General features: G+C 37.8%; 1 protein-coding gene across 4 annotated transcripts in view; it reads left to right on the top strand.

Annotated features, from left to right (window-relative positions):
• The first annotated feature begins 6288 nt into the window (after positions 1-6288).
• Positions 6289-14069, top strand: part of LIPM (lipase family member M) — a 30134-nt gene continuing 22353 nt past the window's right edge. Inside the window, exons 1-2 of one of the 4 annotated variants that reach the window (XM_045507441.2) lie at positions 6289-6343; positions 10784-10888. In XM_045507441.2, the coding sequence (XP_045363397.2) occupies positions 10795-10888 (94 nt within the window). In that variant the 5' untranslated portion in view covers positions 6289-6343; positions 10784-10794. The remainder of the gene's footprint in view (positions 6344-10783; positions 10889-14069) is intronic. The other 3 variants (XM_045507442.2, XM_045507444.2, XM_045507443.2) reach the window with 3 other exon arrangements.

Below are 14069 nucleotides of genomic sequence, written 5' to 3'. Positions count from 1 at the left end.
ATGGGTCCATAGATACCCATTTAGTTTGTCTCCTATATGTGCCATACTATACATACCTTTCCACATCTTGCTTTGGTCACTTAATCTATCTTGGAGATCATTCCCCATCAGCTCATATGGAGTAGTATTAAAGGTTAGGTGGAAATGCATCATTAACAGAGATGAAGATGAATTAGGAATTTTTGTAATTACACTCAGTGCTGTAGAGAATATTGCACAAATATCATTTTAGACTTTATACAAATATCATTTATACCTACAGAATAAATATCTTTGAACCAGAATTACTGTTTCAAAGAGCATGTAGAATTTTAATTTTGGATGAAAATATTTATAACTCTGCTAGGTGACATGAATTCCCACCTCTGACAGTCTTCAGTTAGAAGTCACGCCTGTTAGGGTGGCTGTTATTGTTAAAACAAAAGACAACTAGTGTTGACAAAGAAGTGGAGAAATTGGAATCCTTGTACAGTGTTAATGGGAATATGGAATGGTGCAGTCTATATGGAAACTAGTACAGAGTTTCCTCAAAAAGTTAAAAATAGAACTATCATATAATCCAGCAATCCCACTTCTGAGTGTTTATCCAACAGAATTGAAATCAGGATATCAAAGAGGTAACAGCACACCCATGTTTGTTGTAGCACTATTCAAAATGGCCACCGTAGAGAAACAACCTAATATCCATAGACAGATGAATGGATAAAAAAATGTGATATAAGTATATGTGTCAAATATATTTATATAATGCTTAAATATTTAACATATTTTAATATACACATATAAATATATGTATCAAATGGAATATTACTCAGCTTTCAAAAAGAAGGAAATCCCACTATATTCAATAACATGGTTGGAACATGAGGACATTATGCTAAGTGAAACAAGCCAGTTACAGAAGGACAAATACTGAATGATCCTACATACATGAGGTGTCTAAAATAGTCACACTCATAGATGCTGAGACCAGAATGTTGATTGCCAGGAGCTGGAGGTAGGGGAAATGTATTTACTAATCACAGGTATAAAGTTTCAGTTATGGGAGATGAGTAAATCTGGAGATCTGCTGCACAACACTGTGCCTATAGATAAGAATACTGTACACTTTAAAAACCTGTTAAGAGGGTAAATCCCATGTTAAATGTTCTCACCACAATAAAAAAATTATCAAGCTATATATTTATAATGTGTGCATTTGTTTCCTCTTAATATGTTATATTTCAATAAGAATATTTTTTAAAACTCTAAGCTTTTCTGCTTTAAATCAGTAAGCTAAGAAGTACAGAAGATAAGAATGCCCCACTCTTACCAATATGACTACTTTTTATATATTTGATTCTTTAGCTTTGCATATGGTAGCAAGTATATTGACTATTATATATCAGAGTGATTGCTTATTCTTGGCTAAGAGTTCTAACTTAAATATCTCATTTAAAACTTATAGCACTATGAGATAGTATAGGGTCACCTTCATTTTATAGGTGAAAAAACTGAGACACAGAAAACTGAGACATAAGAACCAATTTGCCTAAGTTTATACAAGTGAAGAAGTCATGGTTTTAACCCAAGAAATCTGACATCCCCAAACTCACCCTACAGCGTATACTTGTATAAATGGGCTCAATTGGCATATAAATGACAATGGAATATCATGGCAGTCATTACTCTAGACCAAAGTTACTTGGAAAATTAAGGCAGGAGATGGGAAAATGGGGTATTTAAATTTTTTTTTAATTTTTTTGCATACTCTAACCATCAAACTGAGATGAGCAGATAGAAGTACCATATGATCCAGCCAATCCTACTTCCTGGTAAATAACCAAAGGAAATGAAATCACTATCTCAAAGAGATATCTGCACACCCATGTTCATTGCAGCAATGTTTGCAATAGCCAAGACATGAAAACAATGTATCTGTCAAATGTGACACTTGGGTAATGGAAATGTGAGATATATATACACACAATGAAATAATATTCAGCCATTAAAAATGGAAACCTTGCCTTTTGTGACAACATGGATGGACCTTGAGGACACTATACTAAGTGAAATAAGTCAGCTAGAGAAAGACAAATACTGTATGATCTCACTTATATGTGAAATCTAAAAACATCAAACTCATAGAAACGGAGAGTAGAATGGTGGTTGCCAGGGGCTGACAGGTGGCAGGAATGTGGAGATGTTGATCAAAGGGTACAAACTTTCAGTTATAAGATGAATAGGTTCTAAGAATCTAATGTACAGCATGGTGACCACAGTTAACAACACTGTATTGTGAATTTGAAAGTTCATATGAGAGTAGAGCTTTAATGTTCTCACTTTAATAACAAAATGGTAATTATGTGAGGTAAAGGATATGTTGGCTAACCTTATCTGTGGTAAATATTTCACAATATATAGGTGTGAGCTGGCCTTGAGATGAATTAAGGCCGTGGGACCCAAGGCCACGGCCAGAGCCTTGAGATAAGTTAAGGCTGTAGGACCCAAGGCCACGGATACAGAGCATGTTTGTAGTATGCAGTAAATAATTGCTCCATGCATGCATCAATTATATAAGATTTAGAACAAAGAAAATAGAAGTTCACATGTGCTAGAGATATTCTGTAAGCCTAATGAACAAAGAAACTCAGACTGCGCATGTGCTGACAGAAAACAGATAAAAGCAGGACAGGTGCATCACAGGCGTGCACCTCCCTGTGGCAATAAAGTGTTGTTAACCCCATGGTGTCTCTGGCTGAAGTCTGTCCTGCAGTATGGCAACTCCTCGTGAATTTTTTCATTTGGGCCGCTCACCTCCTAGAACCCCACGTCAGCCTCCCTCGGCTGACAATAGGCATATCAAATCATCACATTGTACACCTTAAATTTGAACAGTGTTGTGTGTCAACTGTATACCTTCTTGAACCTAACCCCTGGCAAATGCTAATCTGTTTCCCATCTCTATAATGTTGTGTACATGGAATCATGCAGTATGTGACCTTTTGATGTTGACTTTTTCTCTCAGCAAATGCATTTGAGATCCATTCAAACTGTTAATATGTATAAGTTTGCTCCTTTTTAGTGCACAGTATTATCCTATTGGGTGGATCCACCACCATTTATTTAACCATTCACCCACTGAAGGACTTCTGGGTTGTTTCCAAGTTCTAGCTTTACCTCTTAAACTTCTCAGCACTTTTAACAAAGGGACTTGAAAATAGAAAGCGTTCAATTCAAATTAGTTCATTTGAATTAATTGCTAGTTTCACCCAAACCTGAATTCTGTGCTGACACCATCTCTAACATGTATACTGCCCTAAGGGGAAATGTCAGTTTCTCCAGAAGCTTCCATTGGCTTACTACACAATCCTTCACTCATATCTGAATCTGACATCTAGAGATTATAAAACGTTGATGTGGTTCTCAAAACATTTCAGAGTTCTAATTTGATTTAAGTGCTTTGGAGTAGAGTGAAAACAGATTGCTGGTATTCTTAATAGGTTATATATATATTCTTAATAGGCAAAGTGTGACAGGGCTTTAGTCCCATCAAAACCTCCACCACTTTTAAAATAAAACAAACAAAAATCATATCAGCATCATCACATATCCCACAATAACTTTTGTCTGTACTGACTACCTTTGTTTGTATTTTAATTTGTCTGTCAATTACTTTCCTAAGCAAACCAGTCAAGTGAGCTGAGAAAATTAATTTATTTGGAATGTTATGTTCCCTTGATAAGTTTCACCAAAATTAATACATTAAAAATATATGTATCTTCCATACCTCATCATTTCCCCCTCTCCCAAGAAGAGATCCCTGGAAGCTCTGCTATAGGTAATAAACACCTGGTCCCAGACTGCCGTCAACAGTGTGGGATGGAAAGGCTCTGCACATCGAAAACAGAAGCCAGTAAGTCAGCACTGGAGTGGAGCAAAGGAAAAACTACTAACTACATACTCTACAATACTTGTCACAAGAATACTTGGAAACTGCTTATGTTTATATGGGTTTTTTTTTAACATTTTTTATTGATATGTTTATATGTTACAATGAAACTACTATTCATACTATAAAAATAATACATGTCTATGATGGACAACTAGGAAAATGCAAATTAAAAAATTTTTTAATAATAAGTAGCTTTTTAAATGAATCTTTTGGGGGCATTGGTGTAATGCATCCCTGTATTTCCAGTTATTTAAGATTTGAAAAGCCAATACAAAAAATTACAAGTTGTAAGAAACCCTACCTCTCCTCATATTGAAAAGATGTAGTTTTCTAAGTAATCAATTGATAAAGACAGTATCAAGAACAGGAAATATTTAAAAGACATAGAATCTTTGATTGTTAGGCAGATTACATAAAAGGAACAGAAAAACCTTTCATAATCTTTTATTAACAGAAGATCTTAGAATTATAGAATCTAAAAATCTTATAATTTTAACAGAGAGAAAGTTAAACTCGTTTCTTTTCTTAAAATTTATTTGTTTGTTTGTTGGGGGAGGAAACTAGGTTTCTTTATGTATTTTTTAATTAATTTCTTATTTTATTTTTTAGTGGAAGTACTGGGGATTGAACCCAGGACTTTGTGTATGCTAAGCATGTGCTCTACCACTGAGCTATACTATCCCCCTAAACTCTAGTTTCTTATCAGCACATTATGAGCAAGTCTGGCAAGGTACTCAGAAAACCTTCCTAGTACAGAGGATGGCATCAAAGGCATCAAATCTCTACCTTCAAGCTGAAAGGGTCATGTCCCTGGTTGAACTCTGTAGCTCTTTATTGCTCCTTTTCTGATGGACCAGGCCCTTTCCTACCTTACATTGCCCTGATTTGTAGCCATTCATCAGAGTGAGACTACCTTCATGCAGGGAATTTACCCCTCAGCAAGACTTGCAAGGAGGTTTGCATTTATCCAATGTCTAATACATGGTACCCCACAGATTTTCCATTGGTGATTTGCATTTTTCATGAATGAGAAAGTTGGTATTTCTTCTTGTCTTGCTGGCTCATCCTCTACCATCTGCAGAATCAACTGTCAAAAGAAACAGAAAGTAAATGTGTCCCCTCATCAAGGGAGTCCTCATGCATAGCTAAGCCAGGGGCAGAGTTATTCCTGGACATCTTGATTCTTTCCTAATTTTAAGTAGAATGGTGTCCTATGAAGGCAATATTTCCCAAACTTTAGTCATTCACATCCCTCATCCCCAATGTTTGCCATATCTGTATGCCACCTTTAATACTGCTTATTTAAAAGTCTCAAAATCAATTCACTTCTTTAATTAAGTATTTTTTAAAAGAAACTTTCTATAGCCACCGTAAATGAGAAGGAAAAGAATTATTTTCCATAATTTGAAGATAACCATAAACATAACAATAAAAAGGAGATAATTGATAATAAAATAGATAACTAGTCAGGAAACGAGTTTCAGAGCTGCCTTCTTTTTGTTAACTACGTGCTGTCTGTTTGCAAGAGAGATTAGCATGTGCTAGAAACAAAGACATACAGCAGAGTTAGACTTTCTCCTTGATACACTCAAAACATTGAAAAAAAATTGATAGGGAGACTGTGCTAAGATGAATAGTGTCCCCTCCCCAAAGAGATTCATGTCCTAATACCAGTAACTTGTGAAAGTGTTACCTGATGTGGCAAGAGAGACTTTGCAGATGTGGTTAAATTAAGAAACTTGAGGTGGGGTGTTTATTCTGGGTTATCTGGGTGAAGCCAATGTAATCACAAGGGTTTTCATAAGAGGCAGGCAAGACGGTCAAAGTCAAAAAGAGAAAGATGACAATGAAACAACCAGAAGCAGAGGTGAAGCACTAGCAGCCAAGGAATGCGGGCAGCCTCTAGCAGTTGGAAAAGGCAAGGAAGCAGATTCTCCCCCGATGTCTCCAGAAAGAGTGCAGCCCTTTCAACCCTCAGAACCATTAGGGAATACATGCAGGCGTTGATAAGCCGCTAGGTTTGTGGTCATTTGTTACAGGAGCAATAAGAAACTAATACAGAGACTAACTCTCACACCGCGTGATTCAACATTATTTAATACCGTGCCCAGGTATCAGCTAAAATCTTCCATAGTGCCAGAGCTGTGTACCCTACACTTGGGAAACACTGCCTAACGAACTCCAAGGCATCCAGGGAAATGGTAGCCACGGATTAAAACAACTGCAGAAGAATTTAGGCCTGAGGCAGAGAAGCTGCTTGCTAAAATGGTAGCTGATTATAGGGGAAGCTCTGCGTGGCCATTGTTGACTTCCCCCTCTCCTTCAGCTTCTCTTTATACTGGAGCATCTGAGCTGAGGAGACAGCATTCCTGAATCAGCCCTCCTCCAGCCAATGGACTCTGCACTGAGGTAGGTCTTAGCTATAGTTTCTGTTCCTAAATTGCACTGCTTTTCTCTTAGATTAAAATAGGCTTGGGAATTTTTTTCTCAAATTAAATTTATAAAAGACTTACTGTGTTTTGTCTAATTGCAAAAGTAAAATGTTTATTATAGGTCTTTTTAAAAACAGAAAGACATTGAAAAAGAAAATAATAAGTAATCAATATCCTCCCCACCTCGAGAAAATTACTTGATTAATACTTTGACAGATTTCTCTCTGGTCTCATTTCCATTCATGTCTGCTTTATAACTTGAAAAATATGTAAGAAATACTGTGCAGTAGTCTTCATTTTCTTCATTAAAACACACTGTGAACACTTGCATTATCTATAATATTCATATACAACGTATCTGTAATGACCAAACAGTATTGTGTTTTAAGGATAAAGTAGAATTTACGTAACCATTTCACTCACATAGATGTTTAGGCTGTTTACAACTTCTCACTCTGTTCCTTATAAATATTTTTGTTCATTATTGACAGAAATTTCTGAATTAAGAATATTCAAATATTTTATACACACTGCCAAATTTCCCACACCAGAGAGTTATAAAAATTTACACTGAAAACTGAAATATTTTTAAAAGAGAATTAATTGCATGTTTGAGTAAATAAAAGAGAGGAAAATAAGTGGTAATCTTTTGAGGGGAAAGAGTAAGAAGAAACTTTTTATTCTACATTTTATGTGATAAATAAGAGCATATGCTTGGCTTTCTTTTGACTTGACATCCATTTCAGAGCATCTCCTTAAAGGAGAAAAAATAATAAGTGAGGAAATTTTTAAGGGTATTTAGATGAATTTATAAATTTATAAAAATACTATTTTCCGGGTATAGAAAGGTGCAGCGGATGGACAATTACAGCAAAATGTGAAAGGTCTTTTCAAAGTTTTTGGCTATTTCAGAAGTCTCATGCATGGTACACACTCAACCAATAATAGATTTGATGATATAATCAATGCAAACAAATTGTGTAGCCTTAAAGTCAGTTTCAACTTTGGCTGTCCACACAGATTATCAGATGGAGAACTTCTAAATTCCTCATTTGCTAAGTGTTGTTGTGGCAAAGCCCGTGGTGGCCAGAGTAGTTTTACCTAAACCTCACCTGGCAAAGTCCATCCACTAAAGAGCATGGTCTGTTGTCAGATCTCCTGTTCCAGCCTTCTTATGTTTTGAAATATGAGGTAGAAAATCTTCACGTAATCAGCCTTATTTTTGGTCTTCTCCACCTCAAGCCCACAGATTGGTAACAATCCTAGCACTAAGGACAACGGTAATTAACAGCAACAACACATTAAGTAGCTTCTAGATGCCAGGGGTCATGCTGTGCACCTCACACACGCGTTTTACTTAGGCTTTATAACAATGCTGCAAAGAAGGTGTTATTACTATTATCAATTTATAGGTAAGAAAAGGGAAAATCAGAAATTGTTCAAGGGTCCAACTGGTGAGGGGCAGAGTTGGGATTTGAACCCAGGTCTTTTGGTTTCCACTATTATTGTCTCCTCTAGGGGAGACTCCCTGCTAGGTGTCCCTGTGACTTGAGGCTTCAGTTGGTATTTCCAGGCTTCGTAACTAAACCTACACATCCTCATGCTCACCCCTTTAATAGCCCTGGGAAAAACTTTCAAAGCCACCCAGTGACAACTAGAATCCTTTATGATCCTCAATTGTACCATCTTTCACTAAGTATATTATAGATTTCAAAGAGCAGAAAAGTTCATTTTCTTCTACATCTTTAAGGACAGTGTTTTAAAACTGTTCATAGAGTTTCCAGATTTTTTTGTAGTTTATTTTGATCTCTTTTGTTTGGTGTCTATTGATGATTAAGAAGAGGCTGCCTATTCCCTGTTGGAAAAACATACTAGGTGTGTCAAAGACAATCAAATAAATATTTCAGGGCAGGAGCTCTAGGGGTGAATATTCTGGAAATGACATGTCATATGTCAACATGTCAACAGGGTGAGGTAGGCAATCAGCTGTTGTGTTCTGAAAATGCGGAGAATTTCAAAAGCAAGAATGTATAGAAAGGAGAGGCAACTTGTGAACACAGAGACACTTACCATTTAATTATTTTAAAGGAGAGGAAGGTATAGCTCAAGTGGTAGTGTGTATGCTTAGCATGCACAAGGTCCTAGGTTCAATCCTCAGTACCTCTATTTAAAAAAAATTAAGTAAATAAATCTAATTACTTACCCACCTAAAAAAAAAGTAAGCAAAATCAAACAAACAAAAAGACAAAAAAAACTACTTTAAAGGGGGACAGTGGATGTTGCTGGGATGTCTCCTGAATGCTAGCGAGGTGATAGGAGGGGGTTCCTATTTATCCTAGCTCCCCTCTACACCTTCTCTCTGTTTTCATTCTCCACGTCCCTTGCTTGCCTTAGCCTCCACCATGCTGAAGCTGACCTTAACGCATGTGGGCAAGTTGTTTCCCTCTCCTGGGCCTGTTTTATCCGTGAAATAAACTAGTCCATCTGCCAGGTCTTCGTCAGCTTCAGTGTGTTACAGCCCCATAAATGTGACCACTTTAAAAATCAGGGCAGGATGAAAGCAGAATTGAACAACCAGGCACTTTGCACCCCAGCAGCCAGGGAAGATCCAGTGCCTGCCACTTTTTTGCCTTTGGGGGACACTTTCCAAGGTTTATTCCCCTCTCCCTTATAAAAATTTATAGTGCTTCGTGCTGCTTTCTGTTTCCAAGCCCTAAATGGGGATCACCCTAGCCCGACTCTCCCCTCAGGTACTCCTGGACCAAAGTGATTCCAGCCACTTCTTCTCTACTGTCTATGTCAAAAATTTCAAAATCTCAAAGATGATAAAGATGATAGTAGAAGTAGATATTTTCCAATTTTTTTAAAAAGGACCTAGATATAATGTCAGAGGAGAGAGAGGTTATAGTAACTATCTTGTCCCAAAGATTTTAAAACATTTTTAGAAGCAAAAAGTCTTTTCAAACAAAAAGATTACAAGGTTCCAACATACATAGAATAAATGAGTAGCAGGTGGTTAGTATAAATTTATCGTATAAAATCCAAATTTTCAACTGTCACCCATTATAAAGTAAAGTGGCAAAGACAAAGCTACTTTGGTGAGCCCCAGAATTAGAAATTATTACGAGCAACAGGACTGTGGTTGTATCATCTCTGCTTACTCTTCAGTGCTCTATTTGGTTTGGCTACAAGATACAGTAAAGTCATCACAGAGAAGCAGTTGACATCGTAGTCGTTTTTAAACCATTAAGAAGTTTTCATCAACTTCAGTTCTCTTTAATTATACAAGACAGCAGAGGGAATTTTACTCCAAGATTCTGGCACTGGTTAATGATTAAGTGGCCACTGATGCTGTGAAATTTGATGTACAACATTTAAGATTACATGTGAAGCACGGTCATTTAGGTAGGTAAAATTATATTTGAAAACAAAATTTAATTCATAGGTTGGCAGACTCCTTTCGGCCCTTCTACAGAAACCAGGCAACCACAAAACACTGTGTGAACTACCGAGCTGGCTCGAACTAACTTTTATAGATCCTAAGGCCCAAAAGAGGAAGTGACCGCTCTACAGTCCTACAATTTGCCACCCAGGGGCCCCAGAGCCTGGGTCCTACTCCAGTGCTTCTTCCACTATACATGGACGCCTCACTAACCAGGCTCGTTTTTCATTAGTGGAGCTTCAGGGCTTATGACAAAACAACGTAAAGATTTTTCTCATAGTCAGGGGAAGAAGGATGTCTGCGGGCAAAGGAAGTAACTTAAGGGGCTCTTAAATGACTTATCTGCCATCTTGGATAATGTCATCCTACATCTGATTAGTATTGGGTTTATTAATCTGCATAAATGTACTCACACGTTTTGGGTAGTTTTAAATTCAACATTTATATTTCTTCACCTGCTGGTTTGTCAAAGGTAAAATTTGTAAAAATTCCAAAACTCTCCTTTTCTCTAATGCTATTCTCAAATTTGCCATAAGTTTGCAATCACTAGCCCAGATCCCCTGCCCTGGAAACTGTGAACTCTGGAGCTAAGCTTCAGAGAAGTCAAAAGTCCAGGGTTGTTGGGAGACAGAGGCAACTTTGATATGTGTTTTCCTTGTTTGTGGAATGTGTCCAGGAAGAAACATTCCTCCTTTGGCCTTCCATCACATTTTCAGCTAGGGTTCACATCACCCAGATGACAGGTTGACTGAATACAGTTGTTACCAAGTCCCTAGGGTAGAAGGGACCTGGGAATCTCTTTTCTTACAACAAAATGCCCTCCACCAGGGAGGAACTATGTCTAACCAGTTCTCTGATTTTTTTTTTTTTGGACTAATTCTTCCATCACAAATATTTTCCTTCATGATTTTCAAACATACTCAATTTCTGTCAACTCATTCCAAATTTTCTTTTTTCTTTGACATGGTCTCCAAGAAACCATTTTGATGATACATATAGTGAATCTATTAAAAGCTGAAAAATTGAGAATGCCAAGGTTTAAAGACTTCAGGATAAACTTTGCATCTCTAAATGCTAAAGGTACTTAAGAAAATTATTTTGCTATCATTTTGGAACTAATTCTGGAAGTTCAGCCCCTTCACTGCTGTTTTTACCTCTTTTATCTCTGGGATTGAGTGGCCCTAGATGCTAAACATCTCAATAAACCATGAAAAGTTTAGCTGATCAGGGTATTTGTGAAATGCCTCTATTGGGGGGGGGGGGCATCAGATTCAGGGTGTTTTCCACTTGGCATCATGCAGACCAAATCCATGTGATCTTACTCTCTAGACTTTGCCGTATATTTTGTTACATGCAACCTGGTTTTATGAACTTAATTAATGTTTAAACCCATTAAAGATGAAGGAAGACTGAACCAATATAAACTATCATTAGCCCTCATAGAAATGAGTAACCTGTATGTTTGTTTATTCAATCACCGTAGTTTCTCATTTTACATTTTAAAAACTCAGAGAGGTTATGGTTATCATGAATCATTATTTTACTACATCACTGATGCTGGTGAGTACAGGGAAATCTTTAACCCCAGAAGTCCCAGGCTTATTTCACTGTCTGGGGCCAAATTCCTCTCGAGGGAAGGAGCCAGGCTGGAATAAGTTGCCTCACAGAGATTAGAGGTTCTCGCCCTGCAGGTGGGATGATTGTGAGTCCTGCATGGCAGTGACCCCCAAATGCAGCTCTTCCTTGTCATCTAGTTTACCTGAGAAAAATACTGATTCCCGGACCCCATACCCAGAGACCATGCCGTAGTTGGTTTAGGGTAGGAACTGAAATCAGTGTCATTGATCAGATGATTCTCAGTCTGACTTTCTTGACTGTAAGAGGTAAAATCAAGTTTGAAAACATCGTCCCCACCTGGCCTGATTATAAATGAACATCCAGTTAGTATATGCATTTGTCATCCTGAGAATCAAACACTGTCTTCTGCAGTTGGTGAGCATGAAATATCTTAGTTATGAGAAAAGGGAGCATCTCATAGAAATCACAATGATGAAAAGGCACATTTTTTTTCTCATCTGGAAAATGGACAGCTATTAAATCATGATGACAGGCTCAAATGCAAAACAGCTCTTGGAGGATTTGTCAACAGATACAAAAAAAAAACCCCAATATTTTAAAATATGATTTAAAAAGCATGTTCATACACCTTTTCTAAGCAGGATTTTTTTCAGACCTATGTTTATATACTGTGATGGCTCTAGGCCGTCTCAGCCTCAGCATTATTGACATTTGGGGTGGGGAAATTCTTTGCTGTGAGGGTCTGTCCTGTGCATTGCAGGATGCTCACTTAGAAGCACCCCTGGCCTCTCCCACTAGGTGCCAGGAACATTCCCACAGTGATGGCATCCAAAAATGTCTGCAGACATTGCCAAAACCCCTGGGAGATAAAATCACTCTCAGCTGAGAAGCACTGGTCTAGGAAAGTCATGTAAGCCCCAAGGCTGCAGGATTTTGTAACATAAGATGAAAGAGTAAAGGTGGCTTTCCTAGAAATGAAATCAGAAAAGACTATATAATAAATGATACTGGTAGTATGAAATAACTACTTAGAAAAAAAAAACCCAGATTCAATACCCAACTATGCTGAAAAATAAATTTCAAATAACCAGATAAATTTTAAAATTGTAAAAACATTGAAAAGAATATAAAATATATTTGTATAACCTTGATGTAAAGAAAATCTGTCTTTAAAAACTCAGAAAACCCAGAAACTCAAAATGAAAACCTCAAGAGACTTAACCCATAACATTTTAGCACTTCTGTATGATGGATTAATAGCTAAAGAAAGGCACCACAATCACAATTTTCAAAAGGGAAAGAGAAAATATGATATTTATCACAAAATGATGATCAATATTTATAAAGATTAAAAGCCCAGACAAATCATTAAAAAAAAAAACAAACCACAGAGAAAACAGGCTAATCATCTTCAAAGGCAATTCATAAAAGAAAATCTAATAGCCAACACATTAAAAATGTCTCAATTTCATTATAACTCAAGAAAATGAAAACTAAAATTATAATGAAATAGCATCTCGATTCCATCACATTGGCAAAAATAAAAAGGTTTCTAAAGTGTAGAATTGATGAAGGAAGATGTGGAGAAACAACCAGGATCATGCTCTATTATAAGAACTTAAATTGGTTCAATCTTTTTGAGGGAACTTAGCCTGGAAATACAGATGGATCCATTATTCCACATCTGTACATCTTTTCTATGAAAATACTCTCATATGTCCACACTATATATATTTATACACACACACACACATATACATACATATATACATATTTATATATGACCAGATGCTATGATATTATTTGTAATAACTAAACATTGCAAACAAGCTAAACTTAACCCACCAAAGCTTTGTCCATATCACAAGATCCTTAAAGAAGAAAAAGAAAAAGGGAAAGGAAAGACTGTTCTCTAAGCAGCCACCATGTGCTTATGCCATTTGCACACATTTTTTCCACTTATCCTGATAGCATCTCATTTTCAGTGAGGCTCTGAGGGGTTAAGTGGCTTGACAGGGGGCACTGCATCAGGAAGGGATGGAGTCAGGAGTCACACTGGGACCAGTCTGTGGGGGATATGAGTGCTGCTCTCTACACCAGTGTTTCATAGTTTCACGAGCTGATGAAGAAACTCTGGCTTATCCTATAAATGTCAGGTCAGAGAGCAGAAGGCGTGACTCCACAGCCTGTCATAGTAACTAGGCAGCCTTGGCTGACCCCCACTGCCAAGCACAAGCCTGGGGGAAACTGTTTAGCTACCAGCGAGCACAGGCCTCTGCAGCTGTCACGTTGCCCACAGTTGAGCCCAGCCCTTGCTACCTGCCCCAGGCCCCGCCATGGTGTATGTGTCTGCAATCAGCCCCTGCTACCACATAGGCACCTGCAGCTGGTCCCCACAGCCGAATGTGTGCACAACATGGCCTCCAGCCTCCACTGTCACCCATCCAGGTCCCTAGCTACTGGACCTGGAGGCACTACTGAAGACCCCAAACATGCCTGCAGTCAGCGCAGAGCCCTGCAGTGCTCACCAAAGATCACCCAGCTGTGGATGCTGTGAACCCCAGCAGTCTGAGCCGGGGACACCCCTCCCCACTGGACCTACTGCCACCACATGCTCCCACACTTGTGCCCTGCACCACTAGACCTGGGGTCATAGCACACTTCAGCATCCCCCTACCCACAG

This window comes from Camelus bactrianus, chromosome 11, assembly GCF_048773025.1.
Source record: "Camelus bactrianus isolate YW-2024 breed Bactrian camel chromosome 11, ASM4877302v1, whole genome shotgun sequence".
NCBI classification, from domain to species: Eukaryota; Metazoa; Chordata; class Mammalia; order Artiodactyla; family Camelidae; genus Camelus; species Camelus bactrianus.
The sequence above is the reverse complement of the archived record's forward strand: the minus strand, read 5'-3'. Positions and strand labels throughout refer to the sequence as shown.